This window comes from Neopelma chrysocephalum, unplaced genomic scaffold (assembly GCF_003984885.1).
Source record: "Neopelma chrysocephalum unplaced genomic scaffold, ASM398488v2 Primary Assembly neopelma1_97390, whole genome shotgun sequence".
NCBI lineage: Eukaryota > Metazoa > Chordata > Aves > Passeriformes > Pipridae > Neopelma > Neopelma chrysocephalum.
In genome coordinates this window covers 3,604,787-3,620,400 of record NW_020926031.1, presented here as the reverse complement: position 1 = coordinate 3,620,400, position 15,614 = coordinate 3,604,787, and the positions used below count along the sequence as shown (strand labels likewise).

General features: G+C 40.5%; 1 protein-coding gene across 2 annotated transcripts in view; it reads right to left on the bottom strand.

Moving 5' to 3' along the window:
- Positions 1 to 11,837: 11,837 nt before the first annotated feature.
- Positions 11,838 to 15,614, bottom strand: part of MARCH5 (membrane associated ring-CH-type finger 5) — a 28,622-nt gene continuing 24,845 nt past the window's right edge. For both annotated transcript variants that reach the window (XM_027672403.1, XM_027672404.1), the window contains exons 5-6: positions 15,234 to 15,400; positions 11,838 to 14,076 (exon numbers count right to left, since the gene is read on the bottom strand). In XM_027672403.1, coding sequence (XP_027528204.1) covers positions 13,960 to 14,076; positions 15,234 to 15,400 — 284 coding nt within the window. In that variant the 3' untranslated portion in view covers positions 11,838 to 13,959. The remainder of the gene's footprint in view (positions 14,077 to 15,233; positions 15,401 to 15,614) is intronic.

Sequence of the window (15,614 nt, the reverse complement as noted above, 5' to 3'; positions counted from 1 at the left end):
ATGTTCCTTCCTGGTCCTGGAAGTATGAGTGGCTAAAGGTGTTGGGAGAGAAGAGCAATCCTGTCTTTATTGATCCCTTGCACTCCTGGATGCCTTGGGCGAACCGTAAAGTTCTGTTCTTGAGCAGCAAATATATCAAATCAAATCTTCTTACTCAACAGGTCTTTCCTTTGGTTTGATTTAATATTAAATGTTACTACCTTTTCCTTGTCAAAAAGGAAGTTTAATTATATCTCCTCTTTTGCAGTATTTATAGTGCACTAATTAGTGCTATTTCCAACCTGTGTCTCCAGGTAACAGCTGTGCATAAGTGTTTGAAATTGCCTGTCACATCTAGTTCTTCATCTTTGAAATGAACAACAGGACTGGGTGTTTTATTTATGGCGATGCAAGAGAGTGAAAGACTTGAAGTATGAATTTTTGGGTCACTTGTTGAGTCTTTAGAGCTGGCACTTACCAAAAACTTCTTGAAAGTCTAATAGAAGTGGCTTATTTGACAATAAATTTTGAACTCTCTAGTGCCATTTTTACAGTGATAAAGAGCAGGATTGCATGCTTAATTTTCAGAAGACTGGTCAACTTCATGATGTAGTCATGCATATTCAATAATTACTTCCTGCTATTTGAGCAGATTAGGATAAGGGAAGATCAGGAAAGGAAGAGTTAATTTTTGGTGTGGTTTTTTTTGTTCATTTGTTTTGGATTTTTGTTTTGTGGTTTTGGGGGAAGGCTTGTTGGGTTTTTTTGTTAGGTTTTCTTATCTGTTTCAAAGTTTAAAGAAAATTTGCTATGCAAGAGAATAAGTAACATTTAATATCTTAATTTTTAGAAACTTAACTTTTTAAACAGGTATATTTTTTTTATGCAAAGTTTAATTTTCATTTCTTGGAAAACAGCATATACTTCGGAGTAAAAACGTCAGCTTAAACAATTCACCATGAAACAAGAAGCTTTCATGGTACCTTTCCTTCACACTGTAATTAAAATTCTTCTTGGTGCTATATGATGCAAGGTTTGCTGTTCTTCCCTGTAACAATGTGAAGAGTTGTGCATCTCACCTTTATGCATGAAAACTATTTCCGCTGAGGAAAATCGTGTTTGTACGATTCTACAGGCAAAAATATAAACAGAACTTTAAATGCTTAATCAGAGGAAATAAATCACTTTCAAATGGCAGAACTAGTCCAGATGTGTATTTTATGAGGAGCAAGACTGCGTGACGACCTTATCTTCACCAGTGCGGCATCTCGTTCGCTGCCCGTGCCCTACAGCCCAGTGCTTTCCAAGGGATTTATTTGCAGGCTCGCTTCTCCTCTCCAGCGCTTTTCCTTCCCCGGCCCCGGGTCCCTCCGGGCGGGAGCGCGGCCGGGCCGGCTCGGGGCGCTGCGGGGCCGCAGCTCCTCAGGGGCGCGGCGTGTCCGGGGATGGACGGGGTTCCTGGAAATGCAGGGGGTTCCTGGGAAGGGACAGGGTTTCCGAGCAGCAGCAGCGGAGCCGCGGCGGTGCCCGCGCTGGACGCGGGGCCGGGGGAACGCGCGATTCTCTGAGGGGAAAACGATCCGTGTCGGGCGATGGGCACCGGGAAGGCGACGATCTAAACTCGCCCGCTTCCCGCCCAGCCCCGGGGGAGGCTGTGCTGGGGCGCTGCTTGGCACTGTGACAAAGGGCACAGCAGGGACAGGCGTGGAAACAGCAGCGGTTTTGCCTTCTGAGCGGGTTTTGGGGGAGAGCGGCGCCCAGGGGCTGTGGAAGAGAGGAAAGGGCTCTGGTGTGTCCCAGCGTTTGTGGGCGCTTGATGGTACGGTGGTCGTAGCACAGACCTGGGGTTGTAATTGCCAAGTGTTCAAGCGAGAGAAAAGGGAACCTGGGGGGGTGGGGGCGGGATGTTTTCATTCCGTGTTACCTCAGTGACACGGACACGTGTTATCTCCTGAGGGAGAGTCACGGGATCCATCACGTGCGGGATGTGCCGGCAGCGGGACGCGTGTGTCTGTGCGATAAGCTCCAGCACTGGCATTTCCAGGTGCTGGAGAGCAGCAAAGGGCTGAGGCACGTCTCTCCTCCAGCCTCTGGGGGTGACAGACCTCTGTGTCTTCTTCCTGACCGTCCCCTCCCTGACCGTCTCTGGATCCACGTCCTTCTCCTCTGCTTAGAGTCCTCATCTCCTCACCCATTTGTCACTGCCTCCTTCACCCAATCTGTGATCAATAGCCCCCTACACCCCGAGCCCTCCTGCAGCTCCCAGGTTCTGTCACAGATTAATGCCAACCATCTCCTATGCATTTTTCTCAGTGACTGCTCAGTCCCCGACCTCTTTGTCCTTCATTCGCTACACCTGTTGCTGAGGCCACATTTTATCTTTTGCCTTGGAGTAGGACAGGCTAAGCAGGGAAGTCACCAGGAGCTCTGGAGGACAACCTTTCTGCTTTCAGGTCCAGCTATACAGCCCTGCAGGTAGTGATAAGATGGTAAAATCCAATTCTTCTCTTTATGTGGCCCTTACGCACAAAAAAAAAACCCTGTGGAAAATTACAGTTGAGTTTCATCAAATCCCACACGAGCAGCTTCAATGTTCAAATTTTCAGGGTGTTTTGGAAGCTTCTTCATACAAGTCACAAAAACCACCACCTCAACCACCAATCTGAAGTCCTTCCTACCACCTAATTTTCAATTCCCTGCTTCAAACTTTGAGACTGTCACAGACCTGCCACCATTTCCCATTAAGTGTCCAAACCTTCAGAAGAAGAAACCTTCCACAGTTACCACTGGGGCCATGTAGCACTGTGTTTACAGTTTGGTAAGATTCTTAGCAACTGGAAATATGGTCTTATTAAAGGAAGTACCAGGAGACCTGTTGGTGACAGCAGGCTTCGTGTGTCAGGTGGAAGTGGAGGAGGAGGGAACATTTCCTTGCAGAGCTCTGTAACTTAAAGCTGACATATCCTTGAATAGGAGGGATCCTGCACGTTAGCCTTCCAAAAGCTTGTACTAACAGCCTCCTCTTGGCTCTAGACTTATAAGTGTGGGGGAACTGTGTGTATGTGCAGGCACGTGAGTGCTGAGCAAAGAGGAGCAGTATGAGCCTTCAGTAGAGAGCACAGGAAGAGAAACTGGCAGCAGTAGGTATCTCATTAACTGCATACTTTGCACAGTGAACGAAGAACAGAATTACAGAGCCGTACAGGCCCCTTTCTCTGTGCTTTCCATGCAGCAGGACCTTTCCCCCCAAGTCAGGCTTTCTGCTGGGTGTCAGCATCCCTGGGCTGCACCTGGCTGTGGTGACTCGCTAATACATCTGCTTGGAAGAGATGCCTGGTTTGCATACTGAAAGGATAAGCTGCTTATCCTGTTTTCTCTAATTCTGTCATAGAGAGCAAAAGCTCATCTGACTGGTTTAACTTAAGGGTAAATACAAGGCAATGTGGCTGAAGGAGATAGAAAATGGAGAAGGGACTCTGAATCAGCTGATTTGTATTTAAAGGCTTTATTCCACTTGCTCTCTCTTTCTAAAAATATTTTTTTCTGGTTTGGAGAAATAATATATAAATGATACCCTGGCAAGAAGTGCATAAAATCTGACAGATTAATAAATTGCACTCTCCAGAGCTGTAAGCTTGAAAAGAACGCTGCAGACATAATGCATGTTCTTGGCTTGAGAGAAATCCTGTCCATTAGAAATATACTTCTCTGCAGATTGATCTGAACTTTTGAGCTTTCAATTGAATAATTGCTCTGTGAGATTTGAAAAAAATCGAATTATTTAATTTCCCATTCACCAAAATTGAATAACATTGCAGTTGGTGATTTAAAATGTTGAATTAATTATGACATTTTGTTAAATTCCCTTTTGTCTTTCCTTTGTCAGTTTATTTCAAAGGCCTCACTAATGTGAAAAGTGTATCACCCCAATAGAGAGGAGAGATGAGTCAGAGATTTGTCAGCTTGAATGGCCTCAGACCTAGACTTACCCCTGCTGACCACTGTGATGCAAGTCTGAAGCGATGTTACTTGCATATTAAAGTGCAAGACTGGGAAAGCCAAAGTTCCTTGCTCAGCTCTGTTCTTCTGACGCTCTCTGCTACGGCCTGTCATGGAGAACAGGTCAGGTTCACGCACACAGAGCTGTAATAAGTAATCTAAATCTGGCAGCAAAGAAAAAGGTGAATTCACGTGGGCAAATGGGGGTGAGTGAAGGTTGGTTTCACGAGGTGACTGCAGCCAGTCTCACGGCTGTGTCGAAAGGATCAGGTGGGGATCTCCATCCTCCTTCACAGCCACCCACCTCACATGCTGTTGGGCCAGAGTCAGGAGTTGGGAATGGGCAACTGAAACAACTCCTGCCAGGAAGGAGCCATTACACTGGCTCAGTTAAAGCCATGCTCTTGCCTACATAGATTTAGAGAAGGTCTAACATGATGTTACACACAGTATGAAAAGAATAGATGAATGTGTTGTTCCAGCATCTTTCTTCATTCACTTTCAAATTCAACCTTGTAAATATTAAAGTCTCCCTAGATTTTAATAAGAGAAGTTACATAAGTAACAGTATTAGCTGTGAATGTGCATCCCTATTTGCAGTCCTGAACAGATGATTATGGCACATATTTCTATGACTTAGAAAGGTGAGACAAAAACACACACAGCTGGTTCTGAAGCTGGACCACAAGGTTGCTCGAGTAAGGCCTTTGTCAGACAGAGCTGCACTCCTGCTCCATGACACACACGCGCTCCAAGCACAGTGGGTGCTGCCAGCCCCTGCCCCCTGCAGCACAACCCACCATCACAGCTCCAGTGCAGCATTTTTGGTCAAAGCTGGATCAAATATTGATGCTTCAGACCACAGGCATTGTTAGAGCAACTGACCATTGTATACAATCTGCCTCATCTCCAAACTGCAAACCAAATGTGCTACTAGAAGAAAAGTCTGCAGCTGTGACTTACAGAATATATGGTAGGAAAGAAAATTACACTCTTGCTGATGAGAGGCCTGTCAAAGCCTTTTAGGATGTGGCATGTTGGTCTGTAACATTTCAAATTTCAGCAGAAGACAAATTTCTTCCTTATCTGTATCATATAGCCTATTTCTGTGTCATGCCTCCAATTTTATTTTTCTCTGGCATAATTTATGGGACTAAAAACTATTTATAGGACTAAAATATCTGTCAGATTGGAGAAGGGACACAGTTCTTCTTGTACATAATATGGGTTAGAAGGCTGTTAGAAGGTTCCTGTCCCAAAACTGATAGTAGTATGCCTATACATGAAAGATGGAAAGACTTTGTTTCTTACTCCAGTTTCTTGCCATCCCCTATTCTTGTAACGAGTAGCCTAAGTTTAATTTCAGGATCCTGTATTCTCTTTCTGCTTTAGGTATGCCATGCCATGTACTAACATCATCAACACACAAAATATACAATAAATAAATAAATAATAAATGAAAAACCAGCTCATGCTCATCACCTTGAGGCTTGCAAGCAGATTCAGAAAATCTCAGCTCAACAGCAGGTGCCCACATAAGGGAAAAAAGCAATCTTGCCCTAGGACTCATTCCTCAGACTAACCACCACCTGCTGCTTTTTGAGAGAGGAGTTATCCCTGGAACACTGCATTTGCATTGTGTCTGCTAATGTCAAGGCTTAGCACAGGAAAAAACATCATGAATTTAGCGGAAGTACTAATTCAGATAAGTACAGGCTCAGCTGTTGTTAAATTGGCAATTATAACTAGATAGTCTCTGCTCCCCTGCCATCATCATTGTCGGCACTGGAAGTTTTGTCTCAGTTCAGCGAGTATTCTATTTTGTAAGCTCTCATTTGTCTTCTGTTTGACAGCTTACAGTGATTTTGTTTAGCTGTACTGATGAACTGCTGTCAATGGAAAAAGCTCCAACCACCAGAGGCATACGAGGATTAGCCAAAATGTACAATTCCTACACAGTTGGAAAATGGGGAGATTAACTATAAAAGGACTGAACCAGAATATGAGATCAGATCATCTTCTCAGATACGGCATGTGTTCAGGATTGCAAATCCATATCCAACTATCTTTATCTCTGACCTTTAAAAGTAACTTTTCAGCACAACTGCAGCTACTGGCAGGAGCAGCAGAAGCAGAAAAAAACAAAACAAAGTGTTGGCAAGTTCAGCATTTTACCTGCTGGGGACCTGGATCTGCTTTCAGATAGTGCAGAATTTTAGAATTCCAGCATCTGCTCTAGGCTTACATTGCATCCACAGCTGTGATAAGGAGGGATAATCTTGTTCTAGACATTATATGAAATCTGAATCTCTTCTCTGCCAAGCAGTTGGTATGGTTCCAGAATTCTGCCACAACACTCATTGCTATCTTTTGTTATTCTACAGATTCTGAGGCCAACCTGCCTTCTGTAAAGTTGTGCTGTGGTCTGTTTGCATTTTGGTGTCAGAGCCTTACAATGCACCAATAGAGGATTTTTTAAATTTTGTGCCTGCTGAGAAAAAAAAAGGTCATGAAGCTTGTTCAGTAGAGCAGATTAGTCTCAACCCCATCCCTATTTAAGCAAGAGCCAACTCAGCTGTTTCCATTTAGTCTGTGCTCTCACCGTACAGCGATAGCAGAGGGCACCCTGTGCCCTTTATGCCTTTGACTCATGTGCCTTCCCTGTGTCCTAGGAGAACTGGACTTGGCTTCCCTCCCAGAGGAAGAGAGAGGTACAATTCTGCCAGCCTGGCTCCAGTACAAAGTAATGACTTTCAGGTCAGCCCAAAGCTCTGTAGTTGTCCTGCACTCCAAGAACAGGCCCCTGGTGCAGGTTTGCAATGCACTGGCACCATCCCAGGTCTGCAGATCCCTTTTTAGTATCTATCATTAAATAAGAGTGTCTCAGCCCAGCACTTTCCTCCAACAGTCTTTATACCCATCCTGCTGCTTGAGCTGGGAGCAGGTTACCCCCGCTGCCTCTGGAGCCACTAGCAACAGGCGTCTGTCAGGCCCCAGGACAGGGCACTGCTGTGGACTGCAGTTCCTCCTGGGGAGGCAGCTCACCCCAAAGACTCCCAGTAGCATCCAGCAATCATGTGGAAAGTAGCAGTGGGCAAGGGGCAGTACAATTTGCAGTATCAGGTGGCATATCCATGGCTCATTCAGTCACAAAATTACTCTGTGTGCATCTGCTCATCAAGCAGAGACCATTCCTGAGCTGCGTAACTGCAGCTTAAACCAGCTGAAATTTAATCTGCAACAGCATCCAGCTGTGACAGATTTGTCAAAGGTGCCCGAGGAACCCCAATCCTCCACTGCGCTGACAGCTCATGTTGACAAGTGGTTGCTTTGTTTCCATAGACAGAAATTTGTAGGACTTCTGGGACTGAAAAATCAGACTGTACAGATCAGAGTGACCCTGCAGTCACTGCCTGAAGCACCCCATTACAACTGAGTCACTTGAAGATTTGATCTCACAAGTGGTTCTTCACATGCTCTTGCTTTCCAGCATGTGCTGCTTTCTCCAGCCAGGTGAGACCCCGACAAGGTGACGAGCAGTGTTTGAGGGGCAGGGTGGCCAATGCACTTGGCTGTCACTGGTACCTCACTTTTGTTTTGGTATCAGTGTTGAACAAAAAGGCAGGTTTTGTGTGTGTGTGCATGGGTGTGCTGGTTTATCCAGTACTGATTAGATTTTTTTTTCATGCCAGCAGATTTTAAAAGACAAAATTCACTATATGCACTACTCCAGACAGCACCGAGTTCACCTGTTAATAGTACTACAATTTAACTTCATTGTACAGTCTCCCCATCCTTCTGCATCCTTACCTATTGGACAGGGAAGCTTTTTTACTGTATTTTGATGGTAATCCTGTTCAGTTCCTCCACAAGTAAATTAGTAAAAAAAGACATGACTTTCAAAAAAGGTTTGTTAGAGAAAAAAAACCCCATCTTTTGAAGCCATCTAATTAAATCTCAAAAATGAAATAAGGAAAAAATTTGCTTTGGGAACACAGGAAATGTTACAATATAAAAGTACACCACTCACTTTTGGAGTCTGCTTACCATGTGCCATATAATTGTGGTGCATATTTGATTTATCCTAATTACACTTCAGTGTATTTATTTGCTTTCTGACTGGCGCAGAACTGCCACATGCTGATCAGTTCAGCTCGCTTGTGCCTTTTGTGCCTTTACTGGGGTGTGCAATGACAAGCCTTGTTCTTTTACAACCAGACTAGAACCAACCCAAACCAAAAAAAACACCACCCAGGCTGCACATCATGGCTGATGCAGAAATACTCAGTTTCTCTTGGCTATGTCCATGTTCGGTTTAGGTGCATGTAAAGGATCATGTGGCTTCCCAGATGATGATTATGCAGCTGCCAAAAGGGAGAAATTCAGTCTTACACACAGCTTTTTAAAATGCTTTGGAATATCAAGATGCAACTAATTACCCTGTAAAGAGACTCCTTGACAGTCTAACAGGCTTTTGAAGGTGTCTAGCTTATTATACAGACCAATTTATTTTTTATTACTTTCTTTAAGCTCTTCATATGTGGATGCCATAAATCATTGTATTCCTCAATGAGACACTGCATGGGAGGTTTATGTGATTTAATTAATGTGGTAAAAAGGAAAAATAGGGTAACTATGAAAGATGCCTTCTGCTGGTCAACTGCAGGTTTGCAAATAGTTACTTATATAATATATGAATGCCAGCTGCAATAAATAAGGACTTTGGCCACCATTTTGACAGTGAGAAGACAGTAATACTAGTCAATAAATGCATCACACACAGTTTTGGGAGGCATCAGCAGTATTGTTTCCCATTGTAACAACACTGTATAATTACATTATCTGCAATTTCAGTTTTCCATGCTGAGCTTTATCTCCATCTCGGTAGCTGGTTAAAAAGACTGAGGCACAGAGAGCTCAGTGCTACAAGCCACATGGCCTTGACCTTTGCAGAAGATGTACTCAAGATTCATGCTTGGCCAAGAAAGGCCCTGTGCTGTTCAGAAAGAAACAAGATGATCCCTGACATTTGGGGCAACTTCTATCATCTTTTGCTGGAATCATCTCTGAAATGTCTCCACAGATGCCACTAGCAAAGCTGGTTTATGTTTTTCTTGGTCCTAATCTGTAGATTAGGACAAAATATTTCTGTGGGCTGCTAATGACTCTACTCTTAAGTGTTATATAAAGGGATTTCAACACATAGTGTATGTGATTTAGCTCAGCAAGAACTGAAATGCTGAGAGGAATGTTACAGACTGTTTGTGATCACCTACTCCAACTCTATCCAAAAAAGCTTATGGCCTGAAGGCTCAGGAAATACACATGTATTTTCTGTCATTTGACATATAACTAGCTACATGTAAATGTTGTAACTGTGTATTTTAAAAAATAAAATTAATGGATGCAATGAGGCTCACCACTTTTGAGCCCCTTTAGAAAGTAAAATAGAAAAACTGTTCATAAAGGATCTAGAGCTGAACAAGGAAATGGAAGCACCTATACTTCTTAAAATCACTTGTGTATTTACTCCTTAGGTTAGTTTACATTTTCATTTATCTTTGAAATGAGATGAGAAAAGAAGCCTAATTACCAGTAAGGTGGTTTGCAACGTAAATCCATAGCACAATTCTGTGTCTGCAGTAGGAGATGGGGCTTGTTAATGGGGGAAGGTCAGTTGCATTCCACAGTGTATAATTTGTGCTAAGCAGAAAGCACTTTCATTTTTGTAGTACCTTGAAATTTAGAAACATGCTGGGGTTGAGAACCCTGCTGTTAAAAGATGCCATTTTCTTTTTCAAAAGATACCACAGACAGAACACAGAAAAATTGTTTTGCATTTAAAAGGTACAAAAAAATTATAAAAACTGAAACCTTTATTCAGTGAAATATTCTTATAGGTTAGCGACAATTTTCTATGCTCCTCTCAGCATTCCAAAGAATTGCTATTGTCTGGGTTATGAGAAATCCCACTAGCCCTTCATAGCTTGGTACTGAGGGAATTGGGTCCAAATCTCAGATTCTGTATGTCAAAATGGCATTTTTTTTTCTACTGAAACAGAGTAACACGAGACATGCAGCAAACTATGACTAGTAATAAACTCTGAATTGCCCATGGGATCTTAACCTATAACTATGCAAGACAGGTCATGTGGTACTTTATTCCATCAAGTCAAGTCAGACAGTTCTGAACCAGCCACCATTTTGCTGCAGAAAAAAACCCCACTCTTCATTTTCATCACACTAAAAATTTTTCTAATTCTGTGTTGTCTTACATATTCTATTTTCTGTGCATGAGAAGTATCTAGAAAACTGGTAGGAGGAAGCACTTTCAGAGGTAGCAAGTAAGGGTATTAGCTTCTTGTAATGATTCATGGCAGAGAAATGACAATTACTGACAAAACAGTCCTTAGACATATAGTAAATACACAGAGCAGTGTGATCCTTTGTCAGCTCCCATTATCTGCAGCCCAGTGTTACTGAGCTGTAGTAAGAGCAGAGGGGCAACTGAAAAACACAAATCACCCAAACCATCGAGCTGTGTGTGCTCTATCACAGAGTGGTCTAGAAGTTGCGTTTTTTTTTTCTTTTTAACTTTTTTAATAAGCATAGTACTTCCTATGGAGGACCACTGCTTAGGCAATTGCTTTTCCATGGCTTAGTCACCCAGCATTAAATGAGGTGCCTGCACGATATGTTTTGACAGGTGCTGCTGAGCTGTTTAGTTGAGGCAGTTTCAAGTCATGTCTGCTGTTTGCTTTTAGTGGTTCTGGAATGGAATTTTTCTACTGAAAGACTCAGTACAGTACACCAGAAATAACTGCTTTATGCTCACAATATTCAAAGGAGCAAAAGCAATTAAATATCCAGAACATGTGAATAACTAACTGGCAAGAATGGACCAAGTGGCCACAGATCTTCAAATCTTCTTGAGGCAGAGGGGCCATGGCCTAATGGAGAGAGTTCATCCCTGTTTGCAGAACACATTTTTCACTCACAGCAATATTCTCTTTGTGCACATGTCAATGTCACAGTTGCCCTTCTGGAAAGTCAACTGTATTACTCAAGCTCTTTAGTAAGGTTTGAAATGAATTAATAAAGCCTATCCTGGACTTCCATGTATTAGTAAAGCAGAAAGAATGCTGGGCAAATTTTGGCACAAATACTTTTAAGTTTTACAGGAAGGAACCACCATACAAGCAAAAAAAAAAATGTGAAAAGCAAAGTGGGGCTTCATCTAAATAAAAGATTTTAAGGCAGGACACGAGAGAGGAGAAGCAAGTCCTATGTATTTACATAATACATAGCTCAGAAAATTTGTGCCTTTGTCAATATAATGGAAGTCTAAGAGAAACCAAATTACAGGTAAGAAAGTATAGTCAGAAATGCCAGATAACATTTCATATTCCTTGTCCTGAAAATAATGGGACATAAATTGGCTATTAGAGAAAAATACACTTCCTACAGCCAGTATTATCTTTCTCAAGATAAGAGGAGGGATCAGCGTATTGCCCAAATAAATGTTGCCCATCAGCCAACCTAAAGAAATGTAGTAGCTTCCAACCCCAGTTCTGTGTTACTGGCAGTTGTCTGTGTTGCAATTCTTTTACTTTTTAAATGTTTGAGAAATGCATTCCCCTACATCCTTTATTGATCACTAGAGAGGAGAAAAAAACCAAAATCAAACCAAAAGTCAATGCCAGCTTTAAGTCTTATAATAATTCTTCCTTCATCACCAAGATCTTTCTTTAGGCTATCAACTTAAAATTAATTATAAGTCCTTACACATGCATTAGAACAAAACACATTTTTCATTTAAAAGTTTTGCTACAGGCTTTTGTTCAACTGACAAAATACACTAGGGAGTGTAAAAAATATTTATTCAACCTAATTCAACATAACTATAATTTTCAATACTTAAAAACAAGATTTACAGAGTAATGACCTTCTACCACTCATGTGAAATCATCTTACAGTCCATACAATATTTTTATAATTGTATTTTTACAATAGCTTTAACTTCCAGAGGAGACAATGAGCTTTCCCATGGAACAAGTTTCAAACCCGCTAATTTGCATCATTCAATTCTTCAAACTTTTAAAAAACAGTAATAAATTGTTTGGAAATATATACAGTGAAGACCACTGAAAAGCTGTTTTCTTGAAACAAGGAATTCTGTAAGAAATACATATAATATTGTTTCAAGACTATCTTACAGAAAGCAGCAACTTTCAGAGGCCGCTACTCAATTTAAGAGTTTTATATAAAAGTGAGCCCACTAAGACAAATATAATCAGCAGACTTACAAGATTATAGTAATTCTTCCATTACCGCAAGAAACTCAACTGTATTTGATATTGACTGAATGTATAATTCTCAATACCTGTATAGTTTTTGAATACTAATTGGCCTTTATATACACTTTTGTACAATTCTAAAATATTACATCTTGGTAATTAAGATAAACATACTATAGAAAAGGTACCTTATTTTGAATTTCTCTTAACATACATTATTGCAGTCAAATATGAAGTCAATTCTGCATTTACTTCATTTCTGGTGAAAAGAAATATTTATTTATGAATAATTCCACTAGAAGATTTTTTTAAACCTTTCTCCATGCATTTGACATACTAATATGAACAAGGAAAAGAAAATCTTGGAGAAAAACAAAGAAACTGTTGTTAAGAAAGAACATGAAGTACTAAATCTAGATTAGGTCTGGTATGAATATTAAATGGCTGTATTATGTTTGTCAAAATTTAACTTCACAAAACAATTTCTGTTGAAATTAAGTTTATAAACACATCAAATAACTGAAGTGCTAATGTCTCAGCTGACTACCTTAGACATATTGGAACAGTAAAGCTTACTGTATAAATAAACTTCATTACACATTTAAGATTTATCCTTTAGTCCTTTACAAAATGGAGCCAAGTTACCTTAAGAGCATCTACACTCAATGTGTAGTGTCACACCCTTCCAGCCAGCCCTTTCTCTAGGGCAGGAGAGCCCAGTCCTGAACAGAGCTGAGTCACACACTCAGGTCTGGAAATTTAGAAGGATGCCCTACTCTGTCAGTTAAAATGTAGCTTTAGTGTTCAATGTTGTTTCCTCACATTTCTACTGCTCTTGGTACTTGTATGGATATTTACACAATCAAAAGGAACATGGAAACTAAACAAGTGTATTAATATTTAACTACAAACTATGCAACTGCAATTTACTTCCCCCATTATTATTATTTTACTGTGGAGGAAAAAAATGCTATCCAGCACCAGTTACAAACCAGTAAAGCCATGAGAAAATGACACCAGGCACTGCAGAAGATACAACAGGACACTGAAAATTATCAGTAATAAAACAGTCACCTGAAAGGCATGCTAATTTTAACACCTAGTACTTAGGTGGTTCAAGCTGACATACAAGTCCTGTAGAGGGAGATCTATCTTCTGCTTTCTCTGTCATTTGAGTATTTCACACTCCCGGTTTGATACCAGCAAAACCCAAGGAAATCTTTACTGACTGATGTCCCACAATTACTTCTCCTTGGCAATGACTCACACTTCCTTTCTAAAACAATTTCCCTTCACTGTGTGAAATGCTGAACTGGATGACAGCGTGGGTATGACAACACCTATGGAAAAGGCATTTGGATATAGCCTACATTAACATTTAAAATGTTCTGTAGTTAATGCTTTTTTTTTTTCCATTCAGTATATTGGCTCAAAGAAAATAATTCAGAAGCCTGTTGCCCTACAGAAATACCCAAAAATAATGAAAGCCAAGTCACATTCTTAGGTTCAGTGGTTGCTGAAAGGATTTACCCTGCCACAAGACAGTGCTTTATTGTATTTAAAGAAAAAAAAACCCGAGGAGCAGCAACTTATCACAATTTTCCACTACTGTGCAATAACAAAGGAACCAATACAACATGGAAACCTGTTAGGTGAGACTGTATGACATCTGGAGGTCACAGCCTTACGCTCCTTCTTGTTCAGGATAATTTAAAATTTTGCGGTGAGCTTGGCGCAAATATTGCTGCTGCTTGAAGTAAACCTTAAAAGCTCCTTTTATAGCAACAAAAGCAATTCCACCCTGAAATAAAAAGATATTTTGAAAACCTGCACAGTTCAGTGACATACCATTGCAAATGTTCTTCTTAAAAATTTCCAGTCAAAGAAGATTTGTTTTCAAACATATGGCATTTTCTTTTGAAGATTACCTAATTAGGACAATTCCAAACGAATATCTCAAACTTTTCTGTCACAATGCACTATTACAGAGGTTAATATTACTTAAAGGGATTACACACTGACTCTATAAGAGCTTTTATTTGCTTGGAAGTCTGACAAATATTTAAAAAAAACAAACCCAAAATCAAAATACATCTTATTTCAAGAACAAAGAAAATGCAGATATGTATCTGCTTTCCTCCCTTCTCTGTATATATACTATACATGGCATGAGGAATAATAAAGATAACTATTCCATAACCAGACTGTGAAAAACACAACTTGCCAAAAGTGAAGTGAAATAAAACCTATTTTTGTAAAACACTTTTTTTTTCCCCCTCCGGAAAGTTTTATAATATGTTTATCTCAAGCCTTCAAAATGAGACACCAAGAAGCCTTTAGTCTGCATGAATGTTTGTAACATCACTGTTTCTTCCATATGGAAGAGAGGGGCATAAATACATTGGAATTGTAAACAGGGGCTGAAGTGACAGTCAGATGACCTGGAATACCATATTACCAAACTCCCCTTGCAAGGCTGCAACCAGAGAGATTATTCACAAAGGAAGAGAACATCTCTCTTTGTCACTCCCCTTCCACTCAACTTCTATGGAGAGTTAGTTTTTCTCTCTTTATTAAAATAAGAAATAAACAATTTCTCTCAAAATTAGTAAACAAAAGTTTATATGAAAAAGTTTATAATATAAACCTTAGTCTTCCCTTGCAGAGATTTTTCTTAGAAGATGCTGGCTAAGGTTACTGCTAAAGTTTGCCTAGTACAGTACCAGATACAAGTTTCAGCCTTGTCTTGAACTGAGATTAGTTTCAGTCATATGGACAAAGTCTTTCACCCACATGGTTGCCAAGACAGGCAACCTTAAAAAACTCCTTCCCTTAGTCAAATGCCACTCTTAAAATTCTAGATCAATTCATGTTCCTTTTTACCTTCCCTCCTTTCCCCACAACACTTCGTATTCCCAAATTATAATAATTTATGAAACAAACAATACTGAATCTTACCAAGATTGTCCTTTGTAAATTTGAGTTAACACTGCTGAACATCAGCTTGCCAACTATCGTGGCAATAGTAGGGAAAACTAGAGCTCCACAGAGAATACGTGTAGCAGAGACATGATCTGCCAAAGGGTTTGCCTCTGCTGGAATTCGAGGAACAGGACATCCAATGCCTGAAGGGATAAAAGTGGGGAAAGAAAGATTACATAGCCACTGCCTCAAAAAGAACACAGCACAGTAGTGGCCACCCTCCACTCCATTACAAATCTATAGCCCAATTACTTTTTGAGAACTATCCCTCTTCTCAGCGAATATTCTGTTTCCATTAAATGACTGTATTAATTTTTACTTTCAAGTAAGACACATGATTTTTAGCAGCTTGTTTTG